The following is a 13,069-nucleotide window of genomic DNA, read 5'->3' as shown; positions in this document are numbered from 1 at the left end:
GGCAGTTTCATAGCTTCCCATGTCTTAGGTGGTCCCCTCTATGTCAGTGATTCCCAGGTTAAATTTCTAGTCTTGATTTCCCCCTAAAATCTGTTTCAGATTTCTACCTTCCTGACTTCTCTTTGAGGGGGTGGGGAGTATAGTTATCTCAAACCTATTTTGCCAACTCTTCATCAAAGCTTTCTCTTTCTACTAGTTTTTCAGTCTTTAGTTGTGGCACTTCAGAATCAGTTCAGATACTTCATTCCTCTTATGTTTCACAGCCACTCTGTGGTCAGATAAAGTCCATTCAGTCTTTCCATCCATCTCTCCTCATTATTTTTGCTACATTGTAGTCTAGCATCTCTTTGTGATGAAAATGCTTTGGATTTACCCTCTTACAACTCTTCTGTGTATCTTACAGAAATACTAGTTACAGTCATGCTTCATATTATAACATTCTTAGTACTCTCTTTTTTTTCTTTACCAGAGCACTGCTCAGTTCTAGCCTTTGGTGGTTCTAGGGACTGAACCTAGACCTTTGGTGTGTCAGGCATGAAAGTCTTTTGCATAAAAATAGGCTATCTCTCTAGCCCCCTCATATTTGTTTATGTAGTAAATAGAAATGTGTACCTTTTGACCATATTTCTTTCTTTTTTATATAAAGATTTTATTTATTGACTGATGAAAAAGATAGGAGGAGAGAGAAAAAGAATCAAACATCACTCTGGTACATGTGCTGCTAGGGATTGAACTCAGGAAGGGTCTCATGCTTGAGAGTCCAACACCTTTATCCTCTCAAACCACCTTTAGGCCATACTTCTCAGATTAGCCCATCCCTATTTCCCTACCTCTGACAACAAAAATTTTATCTTTTTTCCTATGGATTTTGATTTTTGCTTTTTAGATTTTATATTTAAATGAGATCATACAGTATTTGTCTTTCAACTTCATTCACCTTCACAGTCCATCCATCTTATTGCAAATGATAAGATTTCTCTCTCTCTTTATGCCTCCAGGATTATTGCTGGGGCTCAGTGCTTACACTATGAATCCACTGCTCCTGGAGGCCATTTTTTCCCAGTTTTGTTGCCCTTATTGCCCTTGTTGTTATTATTGTTATTGTTATCATTGCTCCCATTGTTATTGTTGGGTCGAACAGAGAGAAATCAAGAGAGATGGGGAAGCACTTGTGAAGCAACCCCCCCCCCCACTCCCCAATGCAGGTGGAAAGTCAGAGGCTCAAACCAGGATCCTTGTGCTGGTCCTTGTGCTTCGTGCCATGTGGCTTAACCTGTTACACTACCGCCTGGCCCCTGGATTTCTCTTATTTTTTATGACTGAGTTCTCTCTCCCTCTCTCTCTTTCTGTCTGTCTCTCTCTCTCTCTCCCTCTCTCTCTCTCTCTCTCTCTCTTTCTCTCTCTCTCTCTCTCTCTCTCTAAATGTTCTTGGGCATGTGCATGTGTACTATGGCTTCTTCCATTCGTCTGTTGATGGATACTGTGGTTGTTTACTCTTGGATACCATAAGTAATGTTGTTGTGAATATATACAGATGAAGAACATCCTGCAAATATATAAGTGGAATTTTAATTTTTTTTTAATTTGAGGGTCCTTTATACTATTTACCATAGTGACTATACTGGCTCATACCTTTCTGATAATAGTTATTGTTGTCAACTAGAAATAGCTGAAAAAGAACTAATACTTGTTGGAAACTATCAGTCATTTTTTAAAACCATTTTTATAAATATTTATTTATTCCCTTTTGTTGCCCTTGTTTTATTGTTGTAGTTATTATTGTTGTCATTGTTGTCGTTGTTGGATAGGACAGAGAGAAATGGAGAGAGGAGGGGAAGACAGAGGGGGACAGAAAGATAGACACTTGCAGACCTGCTTCACCATGTGTGAAGCGAGTCAGTCCCCAGGTGGGGAGCCAGGGGCTCAAACTGGGATCTTTATGCCGGTCCTTGCACTTCATGCCATGTGCACTTATCCCGATGTGCTACCGCCTGACTCCCAACTATCAGTCATTTTATATATGTTATTGTGCATAATAATCATAAGCATGAATAAGGAAGATTGTATTCCCATTTTGAAGATAAAGTAACTAAGACTCAGACAACCCAGACCAGTCAATTCCAATATTCATACTTTTCTTGATACTCTGTGTTATTTGAATTTGTGTTTTCGTATTATTCAATCTTATTTATTTTTATTTATTCCCTTTGTTGCCCTCATTGTTTATTGTAGTTCTGTTGATGTCGTTGTTGTTGGATAGGACAGAGAAATGGAGAGAGGAGGGGAGACAGAGAGGGGAAGAGAAAGGTAGACACCTGCAGACCTGCCTCACCGCCTGTGAAGTGACTCCCCTACAGGTGGGGAGCCAGGGGCTCAAACCAGTATCCTTACACTGGTCCTTGTGCTTCAAGCCACGTGTGCTTAACCGCTGTGCTACCGCCTGACTCCCATGTTCAATCTTTTTTTATATATATAGAAAAAGTCTTTAATTAAAACAAGTTTACATGTTGACACTTATGGCTTAACTAGAATAAATTTGCCCAAATTTAAATTATATTAAGGACCAAACAGATATCGACATTTTCTTTTCTTTTTTTTTTTTTCTCGACATTTTTATATAATAGTGACTTTGAAAGTCTTTTTCCACTCCTAGATTAGAAAAAAAAGATTCACTCTTATTTTCTTCAATGATTTTTATGGTCTCAGTTTTAAAGTTGAATGTATATGATTAGAATTTGATAGCTTTTTTCATTTATGCTCATTTAGTTTCATTCTCATAATTCACTTAAAGATGTGATGGCCTGTACTCTTTATGTGCTCATTAGCTAGGTAACTTTGGAGAAGTTAAGTATTTTAAAGGCAAGCCAGAAAAAGTTTATTTTTTCCTAAGTATACCTGACTTCTTTGGGAATTTTTGCAAGGAGAGCTTCTATAAAATGAGCAGTTGGAGGAGTGAATTGGGTGAAGCAGGCCAGGAACTTTTCTGGACATTTGAATGTTTTCTTTATAGGAGGCAGCTAAGAAAATAAGCACATGCTCTAATAACATGGCACAGAGTCTTGCACCAGACTCACTAACAACTGAGCAGGACCAAGAATTCTCCTTGAGACCCACTCAAACAGAAGAGGTAAGTCTGCAGGTCTATCTTTCTCTCTCTCTCTCTGTCTTCCCCTCCTCTCTCCATTTCTCTCTGTCCTATCCAATGACGACGACATCAGTAACAACAGTAATAACTACAGCAACAATAAAAGAAATAAGGGCAGCAAAAGGGAAGAAATAAATAAAGAAAAAAATTTAAAAAGGAAGGAAGGAAGGGAAAAAAGGAATGTAGATTTGTAGACTCCATGGTAAAAGAAAATCAGGTATTGAATCCTGCTTCTATTTACTAACTATGTGACTAGAAGTAGTTGAATAATCCCTCTAAACCTTAGTCTTCTCCGATGTACATTGAATGGCTTGTTTTGTGAAATAATGGGTAGACTGAGTATCACACTTCATAAACTAACCTGGCTCTGAATCCAGTAAAGGATTACGTAGTTTAATTTTCAGTTATACCATAGAGATGACAAAATTCTCTGTAACAAGGAATTCTTATGTAATACATCTGTGGCTCCCCTTTCAGTATGTAATCATTAAGCATTTCATTTATTTTTCTTTATTAATTTTTTAATTGCCACCAGGGTTATTGTTGCAGCTTGGTGACTGCACAATAAACCCACTAATCCTGGTAGCCATTTCTCCCATCCCCTTCTCCCTTTTCTTTCTTCCTTCCCTCCTCTTTGTTTCACTCTCTCTCTCTCTTTTTTTTTAAGAATAATCCTTTCTTTTAAAATTTTTTAAACTTTATTTGTTATTGGATAGAGACAGAGAGAAATTGAGAGAGAAGGGGGAGATAGAGAGGAATAGAGACAGAGAGACACCTGCAGACCTGCTTCACCGCCTGTAAAGCGACTCCCCTGCAGGTGGGGAGCCAGGAGCTTGAACCGGGATCCTTACCGGTCTTTGCGCTTCGTGCCACATGCGCTTAACCCACTGCACTACCGCCTGACTCCCTCTTTCTCTCTTTCTTTCTCTCATTCTTTTGATAGAGACAGAGAGAGGGAAGGGGAGGGAGGGAGAAAGAGAGACACCTCTAACGGCTTCACCACTCATGCATGTGTGGACTTGAGGCCAGAACCCAGGTCTGTGCACATGGTAATGTGTGTGCCCTACTGAATGTACCACCACCCAGTCTTGTTTTATTTATTTAAAGATTTACTTATTAATGACAGAGAAAAAGGAGAGAGAATCAGAGCCTCACTCTTGAACATGCAATGCACTGGATCAAACTCAGGGCTCATGCTTAAGAGTCCAACACTATTTACTGCCCCACCTCCTAGACAGCAAATATTTATTTAAGTAATTTCTGCTTTTAAAACTTGAGGTTATCAGTGTTACCATTGTGAATCTATGAAAATTATGAATTCAGAATTAAAAGATCATAGAACTGTGTGACCTTGGACAAGTAACTTATGTCTAGGCGAGAACTACTCAGAAGTGACATGGTGAAATGGGAGATGTGTGGACGGATTAAACAGTAAATGCACTTTGTTTGTTTGTTTTTGTTTTGTTTTGTTTTACTATAAAAAGAGGTGGGTGAACCTAGTACCCAGGCCACCTTCAACTAGGGCAGTAAATAATACTTTTTCCTTCTGTTCACCTTTGGATTATTTTCAGGTTCAAATGACTAGCATATAAAGCCCAGATTAGTTACTTAGCTTCCTTGTTTCCTGATTGATTCAGAGAGCTAGTGAGAAAGCAAAGAAATTCAATATTGCCATTTCAAAATGTGTGTGGCCTATGATAGGTACTCAAATAATTTTTTTTAATAAATAAAGGAAGTTGGTGGTAAATCTATTATTAAATGTAAGTCAGTTTATTAACAGATTGTTATCTCAAGGGACCAAAAAAAGAAAGTATCCAAAAATCCTTACTACTAAGATACAGCAATACCAGAAAACAATCTTATAATGAAGATCACACATCTGTTATTTTAAATTTTTATTTGTTTATTTTTTTGGTCATCACTGGAGCTTTACTGTTCCAGGCTGACCCCTGTAGACATGTAGCGAGAGCCAGAGTTAGATGAGGAAAAATACCATAGCACGAATGCTTTCTCCTTGTGGTTGTAGCCGGGCTCAAACCTGGCTCACATACATGGCTGGCCAAGCATACTGTTTGTTTGTTTGTTTGTTTGTTTGTTTGTTTGTTTGTTTTAGTGATTTAATTATGACTTACAAGATTGTAAGGTAATAGGGGTATAATTCAATACAGTTCCTACCACCAGAGTTCTGTGTCTCATCCCCTTCATTGGAAACTTCCCCTATTCTTTATCCCTCTGGGAGTATGGACCAAAATTCTTTCTGGGTAGCAGAAGATGGGAGTTTTGACTTTTTTTTTAAATTTCTTTTTATTATCTTTATTTATTTATTGAATAGAGACAGCCAGAAATTGAGAGGAGGAAGGGAGAGATAGAGACAGGGAGACACCTGCAGACCTACTTCACCACTTGCAAAGCTTTCCCCCTGCAGGTGGGGACCAGGGACTCAAACCCGGGTCCTTGTGCACTCAACCAGGTGCGCCACCACCCGGCCCCGAGTTTTGACTTCTGTAATTGCTTGTCTGCTAGACATGGGCATTGGCAGGTTAATCCATACCCCCAGCCTGTTTCTGTCTTTCCCTAGTGGGGTAGGGCTCTGGAGAAGTGAGGCTTTGGGATACAGTGGTAAGGTTGTCTGCTCAGGTTAAGTCAGGATGGAATCATACATCTGCAGCTTGGTGGCTGAAAGGTGGTACGATACAAAGCAGGACAAAATTATTAATAAATGGGAACCCAAAGCTATGAATAGAGTCGATGAAATTAGGCGTCTTCAGGTGGGAAGAAGCTAGGCAATCTGTTTTAAGTATGTTCCAAGGGGCCCATGACATCAGTAGCTTTTGCCTAAGCTTGATAATTAATAGGTAGGTGGACTAAAAATACTGTCTGAAGAGATGGTATCAGAGTTGAGAATAGGGCTATAAAGCTGAATTAGGGCAGAGAGTAACTCCCAAACTTGGAGAAAGTACATAAATACAATTAACTGTTACCCCATCAGTTTGACTTAGGGCCCATATATATTTATATTTAGCACAAGAGTCTGTGAAATCTCTGAGTCCCTATGGGTCTGAGCTGTCATTCTGTGGTCACAGCTGGGAACACTCTAGGCTGCACTTTTAAAAACTGATACAAATTAATTTAAGTATAGATCTGTGTATGAATAAGACCAGGAAGAACTTCCTTAAGAAAATGATTCTTTTCTTCTTATACATGTATTTTATTTTTAATTGATGTATTTTGTTGTTGTTGTTTTTTTTACTGGGGAAATATCTTACAAGAGTGTTATTGTCTCAGGAGTATAATTTCACATCTTCTCAAATACATGCTAGACCACTTCACCCACCACCACCATTTCCTTTCTCTCCACTGCAGGGGATTGCCCTCCCCGCACACACGTCACCACCACCAGCCACCTTTACTGAGCTGATTACAGATCTGCACACATGGGACATAATTTATATGTTTCACCATGTTTGTTCCCAAGAATGTGATTCTTGAAGTAAATTATACAAAACATTGATGAAGGCAAGGGGAAAATGGCATTTGGGGAGAAAAATAACACACACATGCAGAGTTAATAGATGCTCAAAAGGAGTAAGTCCACCCCAGAGACACTTCTCTGCAAACCAGCTTTCATAGTCATCGTCGGTGTGTGTGAGAATGCCCTGCATGCTTTATTCTGTACGCCGACTCGGTTGTACTTAAAGCTTATGTATGAATGAAATTTCACAAACATTTAAGAAGTATGCATTTGAAGTGTATTTAAGGTATCCACTGTAAACACTTCCCATTAGTAGTTTGTCAGTTGGTTAGAATTGTGCCTTATCAAATGGTATTTTGTTTTATTTAATTTTTATCAGTGATTTAATATTGATTGACAAAATTGTATGGTAATAGGGGTATAATTCTGTACAGTTCCCACCCCCTGCGTGTCCCCATTCCCCTCCATTGGGAACCGCAGTAGTTCTCCCAATATGGGTTCATTCTGTAACTATCTATATGTATCTATATCTTTGTCTACAGATAGATATAGATATATCAAATGCTATTTTGTCATTAACAAGACAACCAGAGCACTGCTCAGCTCTGGTTTATGATGGTGCTAAGGATTAAACCTGAGCATGAATGTTGTTTGTAAAACCATCACGTGATCTCCCCTGGTCCCCAAAATACAAATTCTGGTTCCTAGAGAACTCCTCTAGAAGAGTTGGTGTACTGTATCAGTGTTCTGAAAAATGATAGGTTGTATAGTGATGGGAAATAGATAATAAATAGAAGTAGCAAACAATCTTTTACATCCACATTTGCTATTTATGAAAATGTTTTCTTTTGGATTAAAAGCAGCCTAATAACTGCATTATTAAAAAATAAAATCATGCTGTCTTTATGCTGTACTATAAACAGCTAATCCTCAACTCAGTCGTATTCCTATGTATAGAAGGTTTATAGAAGTTTTAGGGTTTCTCTTGTGTTGTATGCTTTACATTGGGTTGTTCTAGCTCTCCCCCTGCCAAGAAAATTGGTTCAGTCCTGCTAGTTTTCGCCGGCCCACTTGTCCCCGCCCCAAGGAACCCCCGGAGAGTTCCAGAGTTGCAGAGTTCGACAGTTCTTGGCGCCGCAGCGGGGGAAAGAGGCAGCAGAGTTCTGTTAGGTGATTAGTTTGGTTTAGTTTATGAATCGTTGTTCTTGAATAAAGAAATACAGCTTCCCTGCCCAGCCGTATGTCTCTGGTCATCTCTGTTACCCGCCCGTGAAGCTAGCCCGGCCAGCTGGAGCCTCCGAATTTTAACAACACTCTTGGCAGGATAGAAAAGTTTCCAAATTGTGGTCCAGGAGGTGGTGTAGTGGCTAAAGCACTGGGCTCTCAAGCGTGAGGTCCCCAGTTCAATCCCTGGCAGCACACATACCAGAGTGTTGTCTGGTTCTTTCTCTCTCTCTTCCTCTTTCTCATGAATGAATAAATAAAATCTTAAAAAATAAAGTCTAAAAAAAAAGTTTCCAAATTATCCCACTAAAGCTCATTATTTGATTAAAGCTATTTGTAATATGAATGTTAGGGAAAACACTAAAATAGTTTGTAATCTCACTTGACAAGATGCTGAAAGTGTATAGTATCGCTCTCATGTCCCACCCCCCACCCAGTAGTAAAAGAACTATTTTTTGTTGGAGTAGAGTACACAGCAATGTAAGCTTTGCTTAATCATGTGTCATGTAACTTTAAACCCTAACCAACTCGATGAAATGTTTCAGACACACACACCCACATTCACACCCTCCCACTGCCACTCACCTGTCTCCAAGGGCCCACTGTTTAATGAACTGCGAGCCCGTCTGCGTCCTCTGTGCCCCGGAATACGGTACCTGTGTACATGCAGAGCGGCTGCTTGGAAACCTGGGGCGCTAGGTCACGTGATTGTTGCTATGAATGTGCAGGTGCTTTTTTCTTTTTTCTTTCTTCCTTCTCCAGCTTTTAGTTTTCTCCTCTCTGGGAAATGCAAGTTCATAGGTTTTTGCTAGTCCAAGTCTAAAAATTTAGGACACCTGACTTTTCACTGCTGGATTATTTTTGTATTTATTTTAGGGTGCCACACCCCCTACCAAGGCTGCAGTTCTGGGCTTTTCTGATGAGCAAGGAGCTTTGGAGGCCACAGTGGAGACACCTAGGCTTGAGCCTGCGGAAGTCCTCCATGTCTGCAAGACCCAAGTGGCCGAGCTGGAGGTGTGGCTGCAGCAGGCTAACGTGGCATTCGAGCCAGAAACATTAAACGCAGACATGCAACAGGAAGTGGAACAGCAGCTGGTAGGGTGCCAGGTAAGACTGACAGGTCAGAGTTCATGGCTGGCCTCTTCACGAATCACCTCCCTAGCCTGGGCGAATGTCTTTTAAAACAATGGTGTGTTTCTTCCTATTACTCAGACCCATCCATTTATCTTGATCTCCGTTTTTTGTTCTCCAGGTAATTCTTTGAATTGCTATATGTAAGCAGAGTATTTGGGGAGCCAGTAGTGGGTAAAAGCTCAAAATCTGGAGTTTCAAATCCTGCTCTGTCACTGTCACATACTAACTTCTTGGCTCTTTTTTTTTTTTTTTTTTTGTATAATGCAGGTTATCTCATAGGATTTTGTCAGGATTCAAAGAGACTAGGTATATAAAACATAAAAATTGCTTGATAAATGTGGTTTTTATTCGGAATAATAAAATATTTGTATTAGGGGCCGGGTGGTGGTGCACCTGGTTAAGTGCACATGTTACAGTGAGGGAGGACCCTGGTTTGAGCCCAAGTCCCCACTCGCAGGGGGAAAGCTTTGCGAGTGGTGGAGCATTGTTGTAGGTGTTTCTCTGTCTTTTTCCCTTTCTTTCATTCCTTCCCTTTCAATTTCTGACTGTCTCTATCAAATAAATAAGTAAAGATAATTTTTAAAAATTTAATTAAAATTTCTTTTAAAAAACAAAATATTTGAATTATCAACTATAAATGAGACAGTGCTGTCATTTGCAAGATTGCAGAAATAGCATCAAGGGTCTTGCTGCTATTTCACTACAAGTATTCCCACTCTTATATGGGAGGAGCAGGAATAGAAACTTCCCTGAGGTTAGTCATCTTGTGGAATAACACATCTACCTCCTGAGCCCAAAGACTGGGATCTCTGCCTCCCTCCAGGGAGGGGATAGAATGATATCATAACTGAGTGTCACAACAGCTGAGGCTCCTCCTCCAGTGACTCTTAGGAGCCAGCCTGGGCTTGGTGTCTCTCCCTTATTGGTTCTCCAGGGAGGAAGATATCCTCACATAATACCTCAGATCAGGGGCCAGCCAGTGGCACACTTGGTTGAATGCACATGTTACCACGTGCAAGAACCTGTGTTCACAAGTGGGGAAGCAGTGTGCAGGTGTCTCTCTCACCCCTTTCCTTCTCGATTGTTCTCTGGCTCTATTCAATAAATAATAAACAAAATATTTTTTAAAGCAAGAAAAATACCTCAGGTCATTGCTGAGGCCTCAGGGAGCTCTTCCTAGCATCGTCAGTGGCAAGGGCAGAGGTCCAATGGTCCTGGGTAGGTACTTCTCTTCTTCCATTCAGGCCCATGGACTTTCTAAATCCAGTGCTGGCCGAAAACCCAGTAAGGGAACTGAGATGAACTGTCTTCTCTTCAATCCAACAAATGCTGTGACCCCAAGTGCTCTGATGAGGTGGGTTCACTCCATGACTGGCACTGCCATGTGGCCTGAGTATGAGGCAAAAAAGCAATCTAAAAAAAGAGAGCATACTGCTGCCCAGAATGATACTGTGCTGAACTGAGCCTGAGGTGTTGTGAAGTAACTATGTTCTTATTTATTTATTTATTTATTTATTCCCTGTTGTTGCCCTTATTGTTTTATTGTTGTAGTTGTTATTCTTGTTATTGATGTTGTTGTTGTTGGATAGGACAGAGAGAAATGGAGAGAGAAGGGGAAGACAGAGAGGGGGAGAGAAAGACAGACACCTGTAGACCTGCTTCACAGCCTGTGAAGCGACTCCCCTGAAGATGGGGAGCCGGGGGCTTGAACCGAGATCGTTAAGCCAGTCCTTGCGCTTTGTGCCACATGCACTTAACCCGCTGCCCTACCACCCGACTCCCCAAGTAACTGTGTTCTACAGTATCTATGTAATACCATCCAGGATCAATTTGCTGATTGGTTATTTCACTGCTTGGGTAAACTAAATGCTAATTCCATGGTCATCTCTCAAATCTCATCCTCGTGGTTCTCGTAGTGAGTTCAAGGATTTGCGGCTGCTCGGGGATATGGCACAACCACGAGGTGGCAGTAGGACACAGCCAGCTTTTAGCTGGGCGATGTTTGGGCAAGACCATCAGGGACTAGGAAATTGATCACACAGATCTCCCATAGGGTGTGACTTGAGGTGGGCATTGGGCCACACTAGGAGGGGAAGACCTGTGAACTCCCAGCGAGCAGGGAATCCAGAGGGACTACGTGTCTCTAGGTGAGCATTCCAGAGGGCAGCAGGCATTGAGGACTTTCAACTCTTTGTCTTTCTCCTGACAAGCAGTTGTGGGTTCTGGTTTTGAGGGTGGTGCCAATGGTATATGAGCAGCCCTTTTGTAAAGAAAATACGTAGCACAGAGGGATCATTTTTGCCTAATTTCTGTAACACAATACCAATACAATTTAATATTGAAATATATAAAAGGCTTTTTACTAGCCTGTAAAAATATTAAGTTCTCAGTGGGAGAATGTCCAAAGAGCAAAATTAAACAGATCAGTCAAGGAAAAAATTACATTTAGCACTGTAGTATTTGAGAAAAGGTGCTCAGCCTTGAACATGTGGCTCAAACTGCTATTATTTTGTTCCTACATTACATTGAGAATTTTTTTTTTAATTTTGGGAAAATAGCTCCACTAATGTCTGATAGTTCTGTATGATTAGTTCAGTGTTTTGGAGCTGTCAGTATGTGAGATGTTCTTCTTTTGGCAGATAATACTATTACTTTAAATTTACTCTCTAAAAATAAGTCCAGAAGGGGAAAAGTACTTATGGAAGAAGCATTTATTAGAAAATGGAAACCTGAAAACAGCTTCTAGACTTAACAGTAGAGAAGTTAATAAAGAAGTTAACAATGGGGAATTATGGAGTATCAGCTTGGAACTATAAAAATGAAAATCATGAAGTACACTGACATAGCTACATGAAAAATATATATATATTATAGCTAAGTGGATAAGGACACAATTGTAGTACACTTTGCTTATAGTCACTCTAAAATCTACAAGCATATATCATTTAAGCTTACAAGAGTCTGTAGCAGATACAAGTAGTTATCTTAGATGAAGGCATTATAAGCTTTACTAATTTTGTTTTAAGGATATTTTGTCTTTATTTTCCTCTCCAAAAACAAACAACTTACTCTGAGGCACGCACTGAATTTGAGCACCAGTGTTCATGGTGCTGAAACATGAGTCTAAATGCTCTTGCTGTGTTTGCATGTCCAGTCTATTGGCATGTGTGCCCAGGAGAGGGTAAACTTGATATATTGAAGAATATAATGATGGTGGCTTACTGGGAAGCTGACTGCATCCAGCTGATTTATTTTTAGACTTGTAAGTTGACCAAGTGTAACAAGGACCCAATGTTTTAGGTTCCAAATTATTTCTTCTGATAGTTTAGGAAGTTATTTGACTTGAGAAATAGAGCAAGAATAAGGGAAAGACTAGGACATAGTATCCTTGCTAGAGATCACTACCTTTCATGAATACAGCTCTGCATCTGAACACCAGCACCATATGGGAGCACCATGGGTAGTAGATCAGTGCTGTGGTATCTAACCCCCCTCCTCTGTCAAAGAAATAAAAAAAGAAAAATTGAACTAGAGAACCCATTTGAAGTAGTTTCAGGCATGCATGAAGTGGTCAGAGATTTGAACTTGTATGTTTGAGGTTCCTAATTTGAGCCCCAGCACGACATGTACTAGAGTGGTGCTCTGATTTCTTTCTCTATTTCATGTAAACCTCTCTCTCTCTCTCTCTCTCTCTCTTTTCTTTCTTTCATATGTATAAATAAAATTACTATTTCTAAAGTGGGCTGGCAAGATAGCTCACCTACTCACTTGCTTTGTTGTGGGTATGGGATACAGGTTTGAGCTTCTGTTCTGTAGTGTCTTTCTATCTCTTTCTATCTGAAAAACTTGGCCTAGAGCAGTAAAACCTCAGTGATGACCAAAAAAAGATATGCATGAGAACCTGGCCTCAGTTCCTGGTGTCATAGGGAGGAAGAAAAAACAGCAAAGGAAATAATTTTCAAATGGTTTTGTGTTGTGGAGTTCTTTTTTATATTACTATTCAACATTTGTATTAGAACAAAAAAAAAGGTCAAGAAATGGGGTGGGTTATAGTCAGCATAGACTGGGCATGAATTACTAAACAAAGTAAGTGG

At 40.0% G+C, this 13,069-nt stretch overlaps 1 protein-coding gene across 12 annotated transcripts in view; it reads left to right on the top strand.

The window, feature by feature from the left end:
* SYNE2 (spectrin repeat containing nuclear envelope protein 2) overlaps nt 1-13,069 on the top strand; it is a 429,917-nt gene that overhangs the window by 289,039 nt on the left and 127,809 nt on the right. For 11 of the 12 annotated variants that reach the window (XM_060174845.1, XM_060174844.1, XM_060174843.1 and 8 more), the window contains exons 65-66: nt 3,011-3,127; nt 8,718-8,948. In XM_060174845.1, coding sequence (XP_060030828.1) covers nt 3,011-3,127; nt 8,718-8,948 — 348 coding nt within the window. The remainder of the gene's footprint in view (nt 1-3,010; nt 3,128-8,717; nt 8,949-13,069) is intronic. The other variant, XM_060174850.1, reaches the window with a different exon arrangement.

Source organism: Erinaceus europaeus, chromosome 16 (assembly GCF_950295315.1).
Source record: "Erinaceus europaeus chromosome 16, mEriEur2.1, whole genome shotgun sequence".
Lineage (NCBI taxonomy): Eukaryota > Metazoa > Chordata > Mammalia > Eulipotyphla > Erinaceidae > Erinaceus > Erinaceus europaeus.
This window is presented reverse-complemented; position numbering and strand designations above follow the sequence as displayed.